Source organism: Saccostrea cucullata, unplaced genomic scaffold (genome assembly GCF_032062105.1).
Source record: "Saccostrea cucullata isolate Sc308-1 unplaced genomic scaffold, CSIRO_AGI_Scuc_v1 ctg1393, whole genome shotgun sequence".
Lineage (NCBI taxonomy): Eukaryota > Metazoa > Mollusca > Bivalvia > Ostreida > Ostreidae > Saccostrea > Saccostrea cuccullata.
The window spans coordinates 113,682-136,754 of NW_026920387.1; the positions used below are offsets into that span (position 1 = coordinate 113,682).

The following is a 23,073-nucleotide window of genomic DNA, read 5'->3' on the forward strand; positions in this document are numbered from 1 at the left end:
AGTTTTTCAGTTTTAGGTCTTTAAAAATTATTTTGATGAAAGTCTTATAAAAAAATATTTGTTTTTGTGTTAAATGGTATAAAAATTTCCAATGTAAATTTGAAACATTTAAAAAAAAAAGCTTTTTTGAATGCAAGGTTTAAATGGTTTGCTATTTAAAAATTTTCTCTAAGAAAATTACTGAATGTTAAAGAGGAAGTTGTTAAAAATCTCTACATTCCAAAATGTGCATACATGGTTTTATAGTCATGTCACAAATATACAAAAATAAGAAAATTAAACGAATGGCAATTTTTTGAGAAGATAGGTGTGTAAGAGAAATGATTTAACTTTCAGATTTTTGAATATCTGATTTTTTGATAACATGTTAAAAAAAAGGCATGATCATCAATAAAAAGAGAAATATTTCAGTTAGTTAGATCTAATTAATAGATTTCCATACAAGTTTCTTAGCTTTAGATAATGAACAAAAACTTTATTGGTTTCTCAATACTGTTCTTTTCTGTAACTCCAGTCATTAAAAGGGTGGTGGTACTGTACTACTTTCAGCTAGTAATACTTACCACTACATACATGTACTTCAACACCCATATTTGAACAAAAAATGGGGGGGGGGCGGACTTTCAATGATTATTTTCTAAAGTAGAAAGATGTCTGGGGGAAAGAGGCCAGCCTCTTGGTGCTGCGTGACTTTAAATAACCCATGCAATTTTTATGAAAATCAAAGTATAACGTTACTGAAAGATGATCAAAACGAAAGTCGTGTGTTTACTTGAGAGTTATTTCCCTTTCATTAGAATTAGCGCAAACCTACTTTCAATTTGACTTAGGTAAGACGACTCGATGATTGAAAGGAACCCTGCTGGGACCGCCAGCATGCACCGCCTCCCTCAGGAAAGCTGGATCGGATCATTTATTATAGTTCCATACACCCAGCTAATGCGGCTGAAATTACCAGTATTGATTCTACGATCAGCCTAGGTCGCGCGGGACTTCGAGCCGCGCAGCTGTCGATGCGCGCCGAACTCCCAATGGACCCTCCCCAGGGGGTGCTTTAGTTACAGAGCTATTCAATATTTATTTCTGACGTCGACAGCAAAAATCCCACATGCTGTGTTTAAGCTTTCAGTGGAAACTTGTGCAAACGCTTTCCTCTCCTGACGGCTGGTTCAAATAGACGTCCTTTTACATAAAAGAGAGAAAAGAAAAAAAGGAAGAATGAATTTATTGTCAGAGTAGGTGATTTTGTTTGGGATTTAAACAATTGAACAGCAAAAGACACTATTTTTTATACAGTAGATTAAAATGTCACGAAGAAAACAAGCTCGACCAAGGCTGTGCAAACGTAAGTAAAGTAAATTTACTTATATTCATAATTGTTCATTTTATTTCAAATTAATTGATTTAATGAAATCGGACATCAAATTTAATTTTGTCTCTATAAGAAATTGAAGTTCTCTTTATGTCACCATTGAATATAAGTAATTAAGCATTGGATACAACACAATTAGGTATTAAAAGTTGATGCTAATTATTTTGTTGAGGGGGGGGGGGTAAAAATGATAAAGGAAAAATAATTTTTAAATTTAAAAAAATAAAGATAAATTGATTTTAAGAACATGATATAAAATATAATTTTCAAAGATTTTATAATAAAATTTGGTTAGTTACAAACCTTTTTTTGTTAATTACTTTTCAAACTAATTCATTTATGAAAGACCAGTGTATGGGGTCAACCCTCCCACTGTGTAAATACCCTACTGTAGAGGGAACCCAGTAGACAACCTGAACTAGATGTTTAATTTTTATTCTATACACCATTGTTTCCATTTGACACTTGTGTGAAAAACTTCACCTCAATTTCAGCTTATTTTGAATAAAAGAAAAAAAAAAAACCTTGTTGCAGGTGATGATGAAGAAGGAGAAAATCTACCAGCAGGAAGTGAAGAGGAGACCAGTAGAGCTTCCATCTCATCGCAGAAAGGCCAGTCTCCTGAACAAGGTAAAACTGTTGAATTATACATAAAGGTCAACTTCTTAAACTAGGTCATGACCTTACATGTACTTAGGTTAAGATTTTTATATTGCTTCTTTGATGTTCAGAGCCTGCCCTTTAATTTAACATTAACCTTGTCCAAGGACAGAGCTTTATTAATTTTATTTATTTTTGTAAAAAGCTATTTATCAGGGGAATTATTGACATACATTTTCCTTTCATTTTATCCTGATATATTTTACAAAGCTAAATACAAATTTTCTGTCAATAATATCTCATTCCACTGCAAGGCATTTTTAAGGCCTCTATATCCAGTTCAAAATATTCAAAATCAAAAGTCATTTTTCTGCAGTTTTCATACACTTGATATAATTAATTGTGAATATATTACATTAGGTTGATCTTTTATGTAGCTTTCAGAAAAGCAGAGGGTACGTCCTCTAATGTGCATAACTGTGAAAAATTATCTCTTATTGTGACTATAACCCCCCCCCCCCCCCACACACACACACACACACCAGTGAAACCTGATGAGGGGATTATGTTTCCTCCTTGTCTGTATGTCTGACAGGCTTTACTTGTTGTTCTTTTTTTAATTTTTTTTAAACTCTTAGGTGGAGCTAATTTTTGGTAGATGAGTATATAGTTTGCATTTCTTTCATGATTTTTTTTTCAGAATTAAAATCTTTTTAATTTTTATGGGGAACTGGATTACACTTGCTGGTGGGGGTGGGGGGGGGGGGCTATAATGTACTCAGAATTCTTGTTTGAATACATGTAGAAATGATTTATAATTCTTACCAATTAGAAACTCAAACTGTATAAAAACCACAGGTGTAAAAGTGAACCACATATGCAACCCTTTACAATATTACTGAATGGCATTTGTATAACAACCACTCACTAAACCAAATTCTGCCCTTTTGAAAGAGTGTTAGTTTCAAAATTGCAATGGCATGTCTATAACAACCTCTCACTCAACCAAATTCTGCCTTTATGAAAGAGTGTTAGTTTCATTTACAAAGAATAAGTTTTCAGATGCTCATACTTTTTGCTAAGCAGTATAACATAATATATTTAGAAGCCATACATGTACATGTAACAGTTAAGAAAACAGAAACCTAGGAATCAAGTTATGAAGTGTAGTAGCCTACTAGGAGAAAAAGAATACAAATCAAAAGTGACCCTTTCATTACTACAATCAGGTGACCTACATGTACCACTGTGCCATCCAGACTAATATTCCTGGTCCAAATCGCCAAGTACTCAAGAAGTTTCCTGTGCTTATAAAGTGAAATGTTCAGCAAAATTAGTTTAATCTGGCCACCCCTGTTAAAAGAAATTGGCCAGATCAAACAACTTTTCCAGACATTTTAAAATAATTGAAATTACTGAAAAGAAATTAAGTTAACACAGTAATCATCAAGATTTTGGAATACACAACATTCAGATTATACAAGTTTGACTGTATTTTCTGAGAATGTTTTTCTTTCCTTCAGGAGTTACAGGGTACAGCTCACCAGATGACGTCCAGTCAGACCCTGACCTGAATGGTCCAGCGGCCAAACTGGTCAAATTTGACTCGGAGGAATCCTCGGATTTACGCTGCGACACCTGTGGGGCCGTCTTCTGTAACCTGACCCAGTTCATGGATCACCGAAACTTTGAGTGTTCACCTGGTGAGTTAAGACCACGACTCCATATTTTTGGTATATATGATGCTAATTCTCAGCTCTAGAGTATTTCTTTCATTTTTAAATGACACATATTGGATGTAGCGTTTCAAACTTCAATCAAATTACTATCAATTTGAATAGCAAAGAGTCATATTTTACAATTGATTGTAAAATTGATAGTTTAAACTTTTATTAATTAAAAGTTACCCCTGTATTTATTCAGATATCCTTGTAAATGAAAAAAATTGTTCAATACATAAAAAAATCTTCAACATCAAATATCAGCACATGATTAACTTGAAAGTTTGTCATTTTAATAGTTTAATATTGAAACAGCCTCATGCTTTGGACTCAGAGAACTCTTAGGGTCTATGGCCCTTTATATAAGATCACAATGTTTTATGGGTATGTGAAAATCTTTTTAAACCTGATGAAGAACAGTGAGGCTTAAGTAACTCAGATGAGTATATAATGGCCCATGAGGCTTTCATTTCATAATATCTGCATGTGGCCTTAAAATCCAAGGCACACATTGATCCTAAACACAGAGGGAAAAAGAGTTTTGAATGGCCAGTTGGAATAAAAGAAATTATTTTAACATATGAAAGTGAATAATTCAAAATATGGTAAATTCTGTACAGAATCAGTCAAATTTCTAAGAAAGTTAGCCATTTCTTGCAATATTAACCTTCAAACCTATTAATAATTTATGTGCTAGTATTAAGAGGAATAACATACTTATATGCTGTGTCTGAAATAGAAAAAAAAAATTTTAATTTAATAAAGTTACTAAAAATCAAATTAATATATTAAATTATTTTTTAAATGTCCTTTTCTTTCATATATGGTACATCAATGAGTTGAATAACCACTGACCCTAAGAGGCCAGGGATTTTCAGTTTTATTCTGAAAGTCCTATATTTCACTAAAATGCAAATTCCTTCTAACTTATTAATAGTTTATGTTAATAATTGATTATTGAAGTGAAATATATCTTTAATTTTGTGTGGGTGGATGGGATTAGATGCTTTTACTTCTTAAGGATTTAACTCCTTTAACTAAGTAATGTATAAATTATTGTTTTTAAGGTAACATTTAATTTGAAATTAAATTCTTGAGAGCAATGGTCTATGCATAGGATAAAATTTTATTAATAAATGTTTTACAAAAATTACATTTTTCTGTATCAGTCTTTCATAAATGATTGACAGTTTTAATTTTAAAGCATTTCAATATGACATGAAATTATTTTAGAAATATTGCTTTTTAATATTTATGTTTTTCAATCCTTGATTTAAAAGCATTGTTCCTGGTAACTTTCCCAACACGGTATCGACCATAAAATGTATGTTTTATGAGAGGCAGGATTTGATTAACCAGGTGAAACGTGAGTTTTGTGCTGCGCTCTAGACAAGCCCAGCAGGGAACCAGTTCATATCTTGGTGAATGCGATAAAGCCTCCCTAGATCCTTGTGCATACCTCCAGCTAGTCTGATAATTATGACCAACTTTAAAAAGAGCAGGACGGCAGGGAGTCTTACAACAATTGACAATACCTTTCCTAATGCACACCACCCTTCCTTAGTTGCCATGGTTACTGGCATTACAAAAGCAGCTAGGGTTGTATGTGGGCCCAGTGGGTTTCAGCAGTAATAATCTGTTGTGTTCCGAATATGTCACATTATCAATAAGGATAGGTGACATATAGCATGTATGGTAGATGTAACTAGTGTTAAAAGTCACCTATACCCTGACAATATCTGATTAACATTTTCCATGGAAAAACAAATAATTGACACTGATCAAGATACAAATCATATAATTCAAATATCTCAAAAAATCTTTAAAAATTAAGTGAAGATGGAAAAAATTGTCAACTTTTTAGGGTATTTTATGAAAAGGGTATTATGATATTGAGTGGCTGTACACTGTAGCTAATTTTATTCATTTCACTTAAATTAATGTGGCGCGCAGGCTTATAGGTTTTTTTTTCTCCATTTTTGAAGACATCTCCCCTAAGTATTACTTTGAAAGTATCATTTAAAAGACATACATGTATCTCAAAGGTACCCTGCTGTTATCAGTTATTTTTTAAAAATCCCCCCAAAGTAAATAATTAAAAGTGATTTTAATTAGAATATGACATTGTTGTGATAATTGTCCCTACTCCAGGTGGACAGACAGAGATTTCTGAAGACTCTCTATGGATTCCCAGTGTCTGAATCAATAATCGCCTGCTGTGTTCATTTCTCAGACTATCCATGTAAAAAAAGATTTAAACATGCCAAAACTCAGGATGAAATAATGAAAGTTACTGTTCAAATTAACTTCCTGGTCCATTTAGTTGCCGAATTTGAACTGTAAATTGTGCATTCAAAATATTATAGTTCCATAAGCAATAGGATAAACTTTACTTTGTATAATCCTGATAATGTAATTCTTTATTCTTACTGAAAAACATGGTCAGTCATTGGAGAACCATATTTTGGCTCTACTAGTCAGAGACCAGAAGACCTTTACCTGTATACATGTGTTAGTAAGGTGTCTGTGGTCCATCCAGCTGTCTGTGTGTTCATCTGTTAGCAATTATCAAAATGCTATTGCTACTTCTCCCAAAGTTTTGGTCTAATTTCAATATAATTTGACACACAAGTACATGTAGACTAAATGGGGCTACATAATTCCGTTTATCAATTTTTTAGTTGTTAAATGGTATTGCCATAATTACAAAAAATAGAAAATTCTGTGAATTACATAGAAAATGCTAATCCTACTACAGATTTCTTCTGATTTCAATATAAAATGGCACACTAGTAGACAAAACTAATTTAATTTACTTAATTCTGTAAATTCAGTTGTTTTGATTTCAATGCATGGTATCACCATGGTTACAAAAGTATGAATTTTTTGTGAAATACTTTAAAACACTTCACCTCCTATATTTTTAGTCCCTTTTTAATATAACATGACACACAAGTAGTCAACACTTTGATACATAAAGCAAAACTCGTTTAGTACGAACACAGATATATATATAGTGAATTCACAGTTATGGCGAAGGTATTTTGGATCCTCAGCTATATAATTTGAACGAATTCTTTTATGGATATAACGAATTACGGATATAGCGAAGTAATTTCGTAGGTCCCAGTGACTTCGTTATAACTGAGTTTTACTGTAATTCTTTTTATCAGTTTTTGATTTGGATGAATTGTGTTGGCATTGTCACATAAAATAGAAATCTCAGTGAAATACTTTCATAATGCTTCTTCTCCTACTATTTGTTTTGGTCTGACTTTTACCCATAAGTAAACCATTCTATGATATATTATTCTTTTTGTCTTTTTTTTTATTTTGATGAGTGGGGTTGCCATGGTTACTAAAAATAAAAATGCTAGTCATCTACAGTTTAGTATGATTTCAGAAAAACTTGGCACACATGTAGACAACACCAATATACATAATTCTGTAAATCAGTTTTTGATTTTGATGAACAATGTTTTCATGGTTCATCAAAGTAAAAATTTCTGTGAAATATTTTCATATCACTATTTCTCCAACAGTTTAGTCTGATTTTAAAATAACTTGTCATAAAAGTAGACTACATTAAAATACATAATTGGCTTTATCATTTTTGATTTTCATTATTGATGTTGCTAAACAGTAAAGTCATTGTAAGCCATTCATACATTTATCCACTGTTAGACAGTCAAGTCATTGTTGACCATTCAATACACTTATCCACTGTTAGACAGTAAAGTCATTGGTGACCATTCAATACACTTATACACTGTTAGACCATTCAATACACTTATACACTGTTAGACCATTCAATACACTTATCCACTGTTAGACAGTAAAGTCACTTGAAACCATTCATACACTTATCTATTGTTAGAAAGTAAAGTCATTGGTGACCATTCATACACTTATACACTGTTAGACAGTCAAGTCATTGGTGACCATTCATGCACTTATACACTTTCAGACAGTAAAGTCATTGGTGACCATTTATATATGTACAGTAATATACGAGGGGTGATCAAAAAGTTCGCGAACTAATTGAATTACTTCCAAAAAAGAAATGATATAGGGTTTCTGTGTTGAAAATGTTTTAAAGTAGTCCTGTCTGATTGTAATGCGCATCTGCAATAATTCTGCCCATGCGCGGATCACGTGATATTGGCGGTCACGTGACATGCTCCTTAGCGTTCTGTCACAGAACCTTCAAAATGTTTCCAACTCTTATATTTCTTACCATGCAAGTCGTTTTTTGCATCAAAATCGGTCTATTTGTTAGAAATGGCCTAATTTCGGCAATAGTATGGATGGATAATGATATCCTTTTGCAGAATGAGCATGGTGACCATCAAAACCGAAGTCCTCTATCTTTTGAGCGTCATTTATTTCACTTGGATAAAGTATTAGTGCCTTCACTTTATCATATCTGATATGTTTAAAGTCTAAAGTAAACGATATTTTAGGGATTTTATCATCATATTATTGTAAAGATATTCATCAATTTTTCTAACTGTAAGTTGGCGATCTTTCATATCAAATTGCTTCACAAAAGACACGTCTCTCTTCCAGTTTGCTTTCACTGGGCAACAGAACAAACATAATTTTTAAACATCTCCCTACCTTCACTTAAACAATCAATCCAATTAATGACAAAACTTCTGGCAAGTCTTTTGTCTTCATAAACCTTATACAAATTATTATAAACTTCTACAAAGGAATTTTCAAGATATACGTTTAACTTAACAGCCGTTCGTTTCTTGAATAAGCCTGTGTCAACCATTTTTTGTCACGAGTGGCCTACCTTATGACGTCATTTTTACATTGTGACGTCACAAGCACGGGGAAAAACGTTCCATTACATATGCTTTTTATAGAACATGTGTATGACTTTAGGTGTGCCAAATTTCATTCTAATCTGAATTGTGGTTTTGTGAATATAGAGATAATTCGCGAACTTTTTGATCACCCCTCGTATGTTAGAAAGTGACGTCATTTGTGACCATTCATGCACTTATACACTGTCAGACAGTAAAGTCATTGGTGACATTTTAAATTTAAACTAGTTTAGTCACACACTAATATAAGCATAAAGACACAATAAATTTACAATCATTGAAAAATAACATGATCATGGACTTTTATTTGAGATGATGGTTAAGATTAGCAATATTGCTCATTGGTCTCATTAGTTCCTCAAATTCCCTTTCCCTCTTATTTTCAGTGCACTGTATGTAAAATGATGTAAAATAATTCTGGCTGAAAGAAATGAGTTTCTTTATTCTTAATTTTTCTTCTATATATTGAGAATACCGATATCACCTGTATATTCCATATTTATTGCTACATGTATTGAGAAATCTAATGTATAGAAAGTCTGATAACATGTCAGTATTCATTTGATTTTTTTTACCACAGTATAATACATGTATAAGTACTGATATCTAACAAAAAGCTGTGTTGTAAAAGTTTTAAAACCTAAGAAGGACAGTATCTCACAAGTGATTGATGGAGACTGGGAGGTCTCCCTAGGGATCCAGACTTTGTAAAAATCAATAGATATTCTGCAGTCCTGTCCCAGGAGAGATGAAGGCAGTGGAGGTGAAATTTTACTGATGGGATTTCTTTGTTATGTTAGATTAATGCGGGATTTCACCACTCACAAGCTATTCCCTGGTGGTTTCTGTATCCAAGCAAGCTTACAAATGCCGATGGAGGCCCCATTTAGGGATAAATCAGGGATCAGTGAAACTTTATGATGCTGTCATACAAGGAATTCTCAACCTTTAGTTCAGTTAATCTGTGGAAGGGTGTGTAAAACAGAAGTGCCTGATTCTGAAAGATTAGAACCCAGCACTCTTTAACTCTCAGCATGCTACACTGAGCACTGTGCCAAAACAAACAATCTGAATTCCCCTGTGCCTGCTGTGCACCATTACAGACTCAGCATGGTGTCCCTCATAGGAAAAATTCAATTGTCAATTTTTTTTAATTCTGTGGTGAATGCAGCACAGCAGGCTAGCAAGTTTTGTTTTTCTACATGATTAAAAAAAATATTGAATTAGCAGAGTTAGATGTCCAGTTTGGTCATTTTTTATGCTTTAAATTATATTTGATGAACTACAGTGCACCTTGCATTTTTCTTTGTCAAGTTTTTTTTTTTTAAATGTACACATCTTTTTTGTCATCATATCAATGATTTATCTCCATATAGTTAAAGGGAGGCAACTTCAGTCAGATATATAACACAGACAGAATTAGTGCCCTTTTGTTTCCCTCCTATAGCTATTTCTTATTCTTTCGCCTCTTAGAGATATTTTCCTACAACCCACTGTGTACCCCTGCTGCTAAATAACTCTCATTTTCTGAATTCTTGCAATTTGAACAAAATACATCTAACAAATCTCTTGGGTATCTAAACAGGATCTAGTAATTTCTAGGAACTATTTCATATTTCTCAGGAGACCTTTTGCAATAATTATGGTCCTGCTGCCTACCTTGGTTGCAGCTCCAATCAAGTATTGATATGTCCCCATGGGCACTCTCCTTTCTCTTCATCAACAAACTGAGTATTATATTTTACCCCATAGAATAAACCTGATTCTGAAGTCTGACTGCTTCAGTAGCTGACTGTGGGCTGTAGATCCACAGATTCATAAAATACAGCTCGCAAAGTAACACAAGAAAATTAGGTTTAAAGTCATACAGTCTCTGTAAAATTGTGTGGTATTTGGCAGTGATTTTTTTTTCACAGTGTCAATTTTACGAAGATTGCATTTTCAGTGGCTCTGGTTGATTTTATGATGAAACATTTTATTCTTGGCAAATGATGTCCCATATTTTTTATTAAATTGAAAAATGAATTTAAGCCATTAATCTATTGTCTTCCTTGTTGTATATGACACAGATATCATGACCTTGACTTAAAGAAATTTAGAAAAATCAGGTCCACTGGCCGAAAAATAAATTTAAAATATGAGTTCAGATTTTAATATTCTAACAGTAATTCTATCAATTTCAAAGAACTTTATTCAGTAATAACCAATATTTGCCCCCCAAATCAAACTTTGATGGAGAGTTCTTAAACAGGGGAGTATATGCTGACTTCAAAGCACTGAATATTTTCATACGTAATCAAGATCACAAACATAAATTTCAGTTTTTTATGAATTTTACAGAAAAATGTACATATTTTGTCGTTATTTTGAGTAAAAGTCACTGAGCGCATGTGTGTTCAGGATCAATATTTTGATATAATGTGTAGAATGATAATATCAATGAAATATGTCAATATTGTTCCTGAACAAATTTAAAATTTTAAAGCTAAAATTGTTGAAATTTTATCCATTTTGTCCTCTTTCTGAAAAAGGACATAAAATCGGACTAGTTTGTGACGTCATAGAAACAAAAATTGTGAATACACTGCTTTGATACTATAATATTTTCTGTTGATTTATATTTTTCATACAATTTATTGAATTCAGCACATTTCAGGAAGTTTTCAAAATTTGACTTTTGTGGGGGCAAATATATGCAATATACCGCATATAGTTCTTTAATGGGATGCTTGTTGTTAAACTTAAGGATTAAATAATCCATTTAATTTCATCTTAACAAGGTCACCTCTGAGAAAAGAAACAAACAAAACAATTAAGGTCATTTTATTGATTGCGAAAAAAAGCTAGTGTAGATAATTTAGGGTTAACAACTTTGACAGAATAAATTGTCCAAATCTTCATTCTTTGCATTCTGTGCATTACCTAGCTTATGGTTTCTTTATTATGACCATGACCTAGGTCTATGGTCAAAAGTTGTGAAATCCAGTAATATTTTTTTTTATTACATGTAGCTTTAATTTGCATCGGTGACCAAAAATTTATTGCAAAAATTAATTAAAGGATTTTGGAAGTTTTACCTTAGGGATATATATGTTGAATGCTCTCAGATTTACTTTAGTTCTATATAGGTTAAATATTCTTTGAAGGTATCTGTTTTAAGCTTTATGTAGTGTATACTTTGATTATCATTTTTGAAAGACAATTAAGGAAAGAAGCAAAAATAATCAGAAAGCATAGAACAATAACTATATTATTTCCCAGGTGAATGTTGCATTGAAAACAGTAATACCTGTCAACACAATTAATTCCTGGTAGTAATCGTAATGGCTTTCTACTTTCCTGATTGCACCCTTCAAAAAAGTTGGATGCATATTAGATAATTGAGAATATAAATAATTCTCATTGAATTTAAAAAAAATATTTTGCAACACATATGAGACTACCAGACAGCAATTTAATCTCTAATATTAATATTTTTCTGTAGGTTGTACTCGTAAAGCTAAAAAAAGTTATTTCAAGGATGTATCATAAATTAATACATGTGTGAATGATTTGTAGATGTGGAATTTATTAATGTACATTAGAAATTAATTTACGGTTCAATATTCACACAAATTCATTAGGTTATTTTGTTTTTGAAGGAACTGGGAGTGAAGCTCAGTGGACCATTGAGAATTTGGCGCTGAACATGGCACAACCGGATTCTCCTTTGTCCTGGGATTCTGGGGACGAGGGACTGGGTCTGGAAATGCCCCTGTCCCCGGGGCTAGAGAACCTCACCCCCGAGGAGATACCTGGAGTGGTAGGTGTATCACAGACCAATCCTTATGGGTGCCACTTCTGCGACAAGGCTTTTCCCAGACAGAGCTACTTAAAGATTCACGAACAGGTTTGAATTAAGGAAATTAGTTTTTAAAGAGAATTGTGAACATTATTGAAGCACAAAATTTATTGAAGCACAAAATTTAACAGCTCTAGCTAGTTTTTAATCGGTAAAATACAAGAATATTTGAAAAAAATTATTTACCAGTATTAATTTTTTTTTCTGCAATATTTTTTACCAATAATCTTTTAAAAATAATTGTCAAATATACTAAGTAATGAATTATTTACCAGTATAAATTGCTTGCAATGAAATTTAGTATACAGATATATCACATGAAATCAAAGTTTTGGTTTGGGAGCTCGCACCATTTTTGACAGAGTTATGCCCTTTGGACTTAGAAAAATTCCAATTATTTGCAGTTTCCGTTCATTTTCTTTACAACCGTTGCACATACTGAGATGAAATTTTAAGGTTATCTGTTGAAGTTAGGTCTTTAAGTCACACCTTAAGTTACCCTTGGACTTAGAAAAATTCCAATTATTTGTTCATTTTCTTTGCAAAACATGCTGGAGAAATTTTGGATATATCACATTAATATCTAGGTCAAGTTCTGTGTGTTTGACAGTTATGTAACAAAAATTCCAATTATTTGCAGTTTCCTTTCATTTTCTTCACAACCGTCGCACATGCTGAGATGAAATTTAGTATACAGATTTATCAGATGAATATGTAGGTCAAATTCTGTTTTGGGTACAATCGCGCCATTTTTAACTTTTTGGAGCGGAAAGATTCCAAGGTAAGTGTTTAACAAACAGTTAATTTTTTTGGTACAGGTAGTAATCATTTCCGTCCACAAATTTTCTGTTTTTTTCTAATAACTTTTTTTAGTTGCCCAATCCAGTTCTATAAAAGAAATACATATTTTGATGCCAAGTTTGGTTCTCAATGTCTTCTGGTTTGGAGCTGGGGTGGTGGGGTAGATTCCAAACTTGCATGAATGATGTGCATGCAAATTTGGATGGTAGTTGCTAGGCAGAAATACATATTTTGATGCCAAGTTTGGTTTAGATGTCCCCTGGTTTGGAGCTGGGGTGGTGGGGTAGATTCCTTAACTTGAATTGGCAAAGAGAGATAACTGGTCAAGATGTTCCCATTGTAAAATGAATGCTGGCTATGGTCTTATTTCTGAAGAAAAGAAATCTGTCACATTGAGATGAATTACCACCTCTGTCTGCAAATGAAGTTTGTTTTGAAGTTAAGTCAATTTGGAACTATGAACACTGTGAAATGTGGATTTAGATATAATTTTTTATAATTTATTTTTGATGTTATAACATTGAATCGAAATAGATTAAGGGATTTTTTGATTTACTTTTTTCACTTTACGTTAATTTTTAAGGTAGTTTTTATAAAAACCCCATTCTATCATTAATACTGAAAAAGTTTTTATTGTAACTTTAGAAGAAAATGATGAGAGAGGTACAATTAATCCTTTGGGTACAATTATCTAGCCTGCTGCAGAAAATTTAGTAGGCTTTTCTTTATCTTTAAGATTAATGAAAACCTTTGTCTGCAACTGCTGTTTATTGAAGTGAAGGTCAAGCCTTCATGATATTTTCATTCATTGAAGGCTGGCATTCTATATAACACAAGCTTCATAATTGTTTAATACATCAATGTTAAGTTGTTCTTTGCTGCTAATGTAAATGGGTTTTTGAATATATGAAATTTTAAGAATACAGTTGCTGTTGCTTATTCTTCGTACATTTTTTAAGAACCCACATGACGGGGCCCTTGCTGACTGGTCAGTTTTCTAGTTTTTACCTATTACCTTTCAAAATAATTGTCAAATATACTAAGTAATGAATTATTTACCAGTATAAATTGCTTGCAATTCTTAGCTCACCTCAACAAAGTTTGGGGAGCTTATGAAGTACCCTTGGCGTCGATGTCCCAGGTTAAGGTTTCTGTTGAAGTTGTCTTTAAGTACTTAATTACCCTACGTTGATCAAACATGCATGGGAAAGGCCTCTAGTGTGTTTCATTGTACCAGATAAGGTTTCAGATGCTGTAATTTCAGCAAATGAATGACCAGGTTAACTTTTTGAACAGCTAAGTTAATGTTTTTGGTACTGGTCTCATTTCCAAGTAACTATAAGAGCAAACTTTGAGACCAAACTTGCATAAATGATGCATCTAAGGATGCATGCTACCAAGTTTGGTTTAGAAATTGGATCTGACTTGAATTTTCAAGACAAGTGAACAGGTCAAAGTTTATGGTGCAGGTCTTATTTCTAAGAAACTGTAAGCCCTATGTTGAGCAAACTTGCATGGATGACAAATCTAAGGATGCAGTCACTACCAGGCTTGTGTCGGATAATGGATCCAACATACATTTTCCAGATAATGTACCAAGTTAGAGTTACGGGTGCATGCAGGTCTTTTTACCAAGAAAATATAAGGCCTATCTTAACCAAACTTGCGTGGGTCTGATGCATCAAGAGAAGAACACTTTCAAACTTGCTTCATATGCTGGATTTGAATTGCATTTTCTTGATGGGTCAATAGTTCGAAGTTTTTGGAAAAGTCTATTCCCAAGTAACTGCAAGCCCTTTCAGATCAAAATTGCATGATTATAAGTCATGTGCAACTTTAGCTATTATACCTTCACAAACCTGAGACACTAAATTTTTATGCAGTTAAAGTACATTATATTTTCTTTGAACATAATTATAAAAAAGATAATTACCAAGTTATTGAACATAATTATAAAAAAGATAATTACTAAGTTATCTTTATTAAAAGTCTTTGTTTAATGATTACCGGAGGTACAGTGTTGTACACATTCACAGACATGGGGAGCATTTTCTGAGTAATGCACACTGTGAGTGTCATTAATGGCTATCACATGGACCATACAGAGGTCTAACCTTCTCCCAGAGGTGTAAAATCAATTCACATAGCATCCCCCAGAAGTATATATCCAATTAGACGCTACACTATCAATTGTCTTGGGAAAACGCTTATTCCAATCAGTCTATCCCCAATTCTGTGGTTGTAACTTCTGGAACATTACTGTTCATGGCGATTTCAGTACAGTTCTTAAAGAAGTCATTCTATACATGTACTTCAAAAAGTGTGTCAGAATTTTTTTTTCTTAAGTAAATCTTCATTTAATAAAATGTGAACAGCTGGGTTTTTTTTTGGGGGGGGGGGATTCATCTCCATTTGGTTTACTTGTCAGCGTCATAGAACAGTCGAACAGTGAAAAATTAACAAAGAGTTTAAATATGAGATTAAAACAAGGATTTGAGACACAAAATTAAGGTAATTCCTCACTCCTATGATGTCATAGGTTTTTGCAAAAAATTGTTTTTAGTTTAAATTTATATCTGAGAGAACAATATCTCTTGGAGAAATGTTTTTCAATAGGTGTACTGATAAATATTGTTAAGTAAAAGAATTTGAAAAATGCATATTTTCTTTATTTAATCAATTATTCAATCTTTAAAAATGTTGACAAGGGCAATAACTCCTTCTCAGGCCTTTTCATTCAGGCATTTGCTTTATTGTACTTCAAATGTAAAATATCTTCCCCGATGTTCACAATTCAAAAGCATATTGTAAGTAGGAAGTAATTAGAAACATTCAGCATCAGAATTATGCATTTTAACCAGTTTTACATATATTTCATAATACTGTTTACAAAAAATATGCAATTTTTTTTTGTTGACATATACTTCTGTTTAATTGTGTCTCCAATCTTAAATAATATGGCGACCTTTACATTTTTTTTGCAATAATTGAAAAATTTAAAGTATATTTAATGATAATAAATGCAGTTTTTTTACTTTGAACCATTAGAATTGTGAGGGTGGAAAGACCTTAAGTAATATATAAGGTTCAAATTCAGAACAAAAGCCACTCATGTTAACATTTCCGAGGTATTCAATAAATCACTAATAATTGGTCAACTGTGTAACAATAAAAAGAATCCAATTTAAATTTTTACTTTATTGGTTACTCTTTAAGAAATTTAATGGTACATTAAAATTTTAATTCTTTTTTAATTTATCCATCTTTTTTTCAAAAGAGGAGGAAGTATTTGTTGAAAAGAAGATCAAAGTTAATATAGAATAATTTTTTTAACATGTGCATTTTATTTATCTTCATCACAGATACACGGTGATCAGCTGCCTTTCAAGTGTTCAGTGTGTAGGCGAAGATTCCGACACAAACGCAGCAGAGATCGTCATGTAAAACTACATACCGGAGAAAAAAAATATAAATGTAACCAGTGTCAGGCAGCTTTTGTTAGGTACATATTTATTTAGAATAGACTTACAAAATAAAAAAAAACATATTAAGCTATCCTGTGATCTATAAAGTTAAACACCTTCTAATGAGATACCTTCATGAATAAATTTTGATTGCAGCTTTTTGCTGTAAGTGCAACAATTGAAAGAGCATTTTGAAAAGAAGGAATATTATTGAGCATACAATTACTATCTAATAAAAAAGTTTGTGTTTTTACTGATTTTCAGGAGTGACCATCTGAAAAGCCACATGAAAACTCATGAATCTACCAAAGTCAGTTTCCAGTGTGAAGTCTGCCAGTTGACCTTCCCTAGCCTTGACCTCATGATGTCACACATGGCCACCCATGAGCAGTCACCAGAAAGGAAAGGCATGGACCTGAAATGCATGTACTGCCCTCTTGTATTCACCACGCTGTCTGACTTCAGACATCATCTGATGGACCATGAAAAGCTACCTAGTCAGAATTGCCTCTGTTCTCTCTGTGGCAGTGTATTTCCATCTCAAGAAGACTTGGATAACCATGTGGAAAAAGTACATTTGGATGAATCAAGAAATAAATGTCCATTATGTTCAGAGGTCTTTTTAAATCTTTTTGACTTGTATGCTCATATGAGTTCTCATGGGAGTGAAATCAAAAGTCAAGGAACAGGACAAGTGAAACCATTGCCAGGATCCTCATTACAAGGAGAGGTTTTGGTGTGTCCGTATTGCTTCTGCAGTGACTTTGATACCCTTGAAGTCCTAGAGATTCACATGCAAAGTGTTCACTCTGTTAAACCTGCAGAGGTTTACACTTGTAACTACTGCAATGCTCCTTATAAGAACTTGTATAGTTTACATGAACATATGAGGGCTGTCCATCAGAATCAACCTTGTCTAGACATCAAGTATCCATGTTCCCTCTGCTCAAGGCAGTTTGGTAGCATAGAGACACTCATACAACACAAGAGAGCTCTACACCCAAATGAGCATCGCAAATCAAAGGCAGAGCTTCTGAAGCATGCTATGTTGGAACAGTGTAGACCTGAGCCAATAGGAAAACAAAAGAAAGCTCACCAGCAAACAAACCTTAAAATACCAACTCCAAGAAAGACAAACTTTTCAAACTTAAACTACAGAGTATCTGAACAGAGGAAAGAGGAAATAACTTGTGAGCAGTGTAATGCTAGATTTCATGATTATATCCATTATCAGAATCACATGAAGATGCACTTGGAAACAAAGGTTCCAGTGAAGCTACAGGAAGTTCTCTCCTCTCCAGTGCTGCCCTCTGGTGTGTCACCGGTGTCATCAGCTTTGTCACCAGGTGTCTCTGGTATTCCATGTAAAAACTGCAACCTCCGATTTCCAAATGAAGAACAACTGGAGAAACATAGTGTTACTCACTACCTGAGTGTGTCCACTGAGTATGGCTGTACAACCTGTGTGAAGCTGTTCTCCAAGCCTGACGAGCTTCAGAAACATTTAATGGACATACATGCCCATCACCTATACAGGTAAACTGTTGAAATGAAATACTTGATAGTTTTTTGCAGAAACAAAATCTAAAGCTGCATAGAGTTGAAAAAAAGTGTAACAATTCTAGAAGTTCATTGATATCTTTCCAACATGTTTTCTCCCTCTAATTTTTAGGTGTGCTTTGTGTAAGGAGATTTTTGATTCCAAGGTTAATATTCAAGTCCATTTTGCTATTAAACACAGCAATGAGTGTAAACTGTACAGGTGTACAAAGTGTGATGCAGTGTTTAGAACAGAGGTGGAATGGAGTGTCCATCTACGAGTCAATCATCTGCAGATAGCTAAACCTTACAGGTAAATGTAAATGAGGGGAAAAAATAACCATGATTGCAACTTTAATTAATTAAAGAGAAGTAAAATGACTGTAACCTTGGCGATTGAATTATCACAGATTGATTGTGATTGGCTGTACATTTTCCTAAAGAATAGATAAAATGTATTCAATGATTTTACTTAGAATAAAATAAGAATTGTTTAGTAATTTGTCCTTTATACTTGAATTTCTTTGACAGGTACTTGTAATGTTTCATAGTTTGTGCTATATAATTTAATTTGTATTCTCGCCTCTCATTGGTTGATTTCCATAAAGGAACGCATAACATTTTGTATAATCTGGTTTGGTATGGGGACACACCCCCTTGACGACCAGCTTAATCATCATATCCATGCAATCCCCTCATTTTCAGTCCTCGGAATCCATGGAAAATTCCAGATTTAATAAATGTACCTTCAACTTTAAACAATTACTCGTTCTTACCTCATGTTAACAAACATCATGGCTGCTAGATCTATGTATCAGTCATTACCTCCCCTCGCTTTAAATCACTTCCGTTACTACGGTTGTATTATTGCGCGGTAAATTTGAACTTATAAAAAGCAACACAATTTTACATCAAAAGTTGTTTAATTATTCTAAAATTAAATTATAAGGAATGACTTTAATTCTTGGCCATATTATCAAGTATGTCAGTTTACGCTTTTTTATAATCCGCTTCGCGGATTATAAAGCGTAAACTGACCCAAACCAGATTATACTCGATAATATGGCCAAGAATTAAAGTCATTCCTTAAATACTGACTTCCGTTGACAGGTGCTTGTTCTGCAAGGACAGCTTTTCATCGGAGATGGAGCTTCAGTGTCACCTGACCACTCACAGTCGACCATTTAAATGTTCCATGTGTTCTGAGTCATTCCATGTCGAGTACCTATTAGATAAGCATGTACAAAGTGTCCACTCAACAGAGGAAGGGGACAGAACTCAGACTTCCTCCCAGCACAGCTCAGAAAGGGCCACACCCAAATCACAGCAGTCACCATCTGTCAAGATCAAGGTTTAATATATTTTTCTTACAAATGTTATATATCTTTAATTTATTAATTGTTTGACTTTAGTATACCCAATATTAAAAATATGTATTTTATTTAAATAAAGATATATTTAAGCTATCATTCTTCAATCATACTTCTAGGGTAAGATTTCATTGTTTGATTTTGTGTAATGCCTAGACTGAAAAGGACATAATGGACCTGAACTACGGTGGAAGTAAGGATCCTTTATCTGAGAGTTTCTTTTCTCCCCGAGCTAGTCCAGGGATATGGAAGTCATCAGATTTAACCTTCACCTGTAATATCTGTGACATGAAGTTTTCTCATCACCCCGCTCTGTTAAGTCACAAAGCTCATGACCATGGTCTGTCAGCCATTCTTAAGGCAGTCAGTGGGGATCAAGGTAACTGAAAGAGATAAAGGGTGTCTCAAAACCTGTTATTGGGATGTGACTTTCAAATTACATTTGAAGAAAAAATAAAAACTTTGTGGACTATTATAAAAAGCACTTTTATATGTATGAGTGCATAAATAAGGTAACAAAAAGTTATTTACAGTGAATTTGGTTACTTTAATGCAGCCAAAAAAAAATTCAATCTTTCAGTGTTAAAACAATACCGTAAATCTGGAAATTTTTGCTGTAGATAAATTTTTAGCAAATTTGCGAGTTCATTGCATTCACAAAAATATTTTTCTTAAAAATAAATCACCAATAAGAAAATGTAAACAAAGCAATGGTCATTCGCAAAATTTTGAAACGTAAAAATTAATCAACAGCATTTTGACCCGAATTCGCAAAATAAAATCGACATAAAAATTTCCAGATTTACGGTATAACTTGTGTTTCAAAGAAAAAATTGGATGCAGATTTTTCACAGAAAATTTCTTCTTTTTTTTTTTTACAGATACCAAACCCCAACCTCTGCAAGAGAATTGCCTGAACCATGAAAAAGATAAAAGCCCAGGTCCCCTTCTCAGTAAGGATAGGGTATCAGTGTCCCCTGCTGAAACATCCCCTCCCATATCTAAGTCCCTGTCAGTCTTCATCTCCCCAGAGAGGATTTCCATCTCCTGCATGTATTGTAGTCAGACATTTAAAAACAGACATGAAATGGACAAACACATGAAGATACACCTCAATAATGGAGATGAAAAGTGCAATATTTGTGACAGGGTGTTCCCAACACCTAGCATCCTGGCAGAACATAAGCTCACTCACTGTAAGATAAAGGAGGGCAATGTCTGTGTCCTCTGCAAGGTAGCTTTGAAGTCTGAGGAACAGTTTTACATCCATACTCAAGAACATGGCTTCCAGAGCACCTACATACAGTGCCTCATTTGTCGCCAAACACTGGTGTCAATGGTGGAACTGCAGATGCATGGCAGACATCATTTTCAGTCTACCAACAGCTCCTTCACTTGTTGTGTCTGTCTTGAGGCATTCAAATCCAAGGAGAACATGGTGTCCAAAGTGAACAGTAGTGGTCGTAACTACTTTGTCTGTAAGATGTGTTATCATGGTAGTAAGTCATTGTACCATTGTGACACGTGTGGAGATAGCTTTGTGAACCCACTCCAGCTCGAAGCACATGTTGTCACTCACCATGGCAACAAACAGGAGTACACCTGTCACAAATGTCAGGCTACATTCCAGTCAAGTCTGCTACTGAAGGCTCACAACTTATCCCAACACTCTTCTGAATCCACCACTGAGTTTTCTTGCACTCAGTGTCCAGCCTCTTTTTCCACCCATTCTCAGCTGGAATCTCATCTTCAAACACACAAAAAATCTTACACCTGCATCAAGTGTCAGGAATCTTTTGACTCTGAACAAGAAATTCAGCTGCATGTGGCAACCCATGTCATGAAAGAGGGCAATGTTCATGAGTGTAAGCTTTGTTTCCTCAGCTTCACATCGCCTGCTAAGTTGCAGTGTCACCTTATTGAGCACACTTACCAGAACTCGGAGTACAGATGTAGCGTATGCTGTCTGGTTTTCACCACTGCTGCTGATATACAGCAGCATGCTGTGGAGCATGGACTAGGTGCCAGGAGATATGCTTGTTCAAACTGCTGCCAAAAGTTCTTTTTCAGTGCAGAGTTGGAGAATCATCAGATCAGTCAACATGGAGACAATAAGATAGTTAATAAACAGCCATTAAAGAATGGAAATGAGATAAAAATTAAGAAAGAAAACCTGTACAACGTTCCTCTGTTACATGATGCTTCACATATAAAGCTAAATGGTAAATCAACAGAACTATGTTGCCCAGCCTGCCCACAAATATTCCTCAAGTTATCAGAATTGACAAATCATATCCAAGAGCATTGTGAACAATCAGGGAGAGGGGAGTCAGACAGCAGCCCTAATGGAGATTTCAAGAGTTGTCCTGCCTGTGAGAGTCAGTTCACAAACTTGACAGATCTTCAAGAACATTTAAAAACGGATCACAGCGGTAAGTTTCAATGCAAGACTGACATAAGGGAGATAATTTGTTTTATTTTGTTGTAATGGTAAAGACTGGTTGTCGTAGGAATTATAGTAAATTTAGAGCCAAAGATTTGCTGACGTTTCTCAGCAAATTTGGGGCCAATGATTTCAAATGAAATCACCTCTAACTGACAACTCACTATAGATTAAAAAAATAAAAAGAGATCATATTATATAACCATTCAAACAAAACAACAGTACATGTATATATGCCACGGAATTTATTGTATTTTTTCAGACACAAAATTAATCTGTAGTATTTGTAAGAAGACTTTTACTCACTCCAAGACACTCAAACTTCACATGCGTTTACACAGTGCCAGTAAGGGATATGAGTGTACTATCTGTCACAAAAGGTTCACAAGTAAGTCAAAATAATTATATATTCTGTAGACTTGTCTTCTTGCAGTACTTTTAAGATATTAAGTCAAAATATCTTTTTTTTTTAAGGGTTTAATTAAAAAGGAACATATTTTTCTTTAAGGTCAGACAGATTTCTAGAACATCAATTTGTGCAGATTATAGTTAAGTTTTTCCTTTAAGGTATTTTGAGTTTTCTTTATTTTTCTCAATTTAGGAAAAGAAAACCGTAAGGCTCACATGAAAACACACAAAGGGCTGAAATCTACATTATATCAGGTAGATTTTTATTGCTTGTCTAAATTTGTAAAGAAGGAATCTTTTCTTTTAAATAAAATGTGTAATTTTAAAATCTACTTTACCTTTCTTGTCAATGTAATTTTTTTTTTACTTTTTCCACAGTGTTTGGCCGAGGGAAATGAAAAACCTGTAAAAATGTTGAGTACACAAAATGAAATTACAGAGCTGGCATCAGAGTCAGAGTTATTGGCTTTGAATGGTGTTGAATAGTTTGTTATTGTTATGATTATAATAGTGCTATATTTTGATATTGTTGTGATTCACATGTATAAACCAATCCAATATATACATATAAATGTACAATATTCATATTACCAGATATATTCCATTTCATATACAGTTTTAAGTACTGACAAAGCTATTAAGTATGTTTTTATTTAATGTTTATTGAATTAATTTACTT

The 23,073-nt window shown here is 33.6% G+C and overlaps 2 protein-coding genes across 2 annotated transcripts in view; one reads left to right on the forward strand and one right to left on the reverse strand.

The window, feature by feature from the left end:
- Positions 1–878, reverse strand: part of LOC134248028 (uncharacterized) — a 66,400-nt gene extending 65,522 nt beyond the window's left edge. Inside the window, exon 1 of the mRNA XM_062730445.1 lies at positions 815–878. Within this exon, the coding sequence (XP_062586429.1) occupies positions 815–878 (64 nt within the window). The remainder of the gene's footprint in view (positions 1–814) is intronic.
- On the forward strand, positions 795–23,073 carry LOC134248035 (zinc finger protein 521-like). The gene is made up of 13 exons (XM_062730459.1): positions 795–1,345; positions 1,907–2,002; positions 3,496–3,675; positions 12,170–12,417; positions 16,533–16,672; positions 16,899–18,170; positions 18,307–18,486; positions 19,284–19,524; positions 19,700–19,922; positions 20,425–21,975; positions 22,249–22,374; positions 22,588–22,649; positions 22,773–23,073. The coding sequence occupies exons 1-13, from the start codon at positions 1,306–1,308 to the stop codon at positions 22,878–22,880; spliced, it is 4,467 nt and encodes a 1,488-aa protein (XP_062586443.1). The 5' UTR covers positions 795–1,305; the 3' UTR covers positions 22,881–23,073.

Coding starts and splice junctions, on each gene's coding strand:
- LOC134248035 (XM_062730459.1), top strand. CDS start 1,306: ATGTCACGAAGAAAACAAGCTCGACCAAGGCTGTGCAAAC. Junction 2,003..3,495: donor AGGCCAGTCTCCTGAACAAG/GTAAAACTGTTG, acceptor TCTTTCCTTCAG/GAGTTACAGGGTACAGCTCA. Junction 22,650..22,772: donor TGAAATCTACATTATATCAG/GTAGATTTTTAT, acceptor CTTTTTCCACAG/TGTTTGGCCGAGGGAAATGA.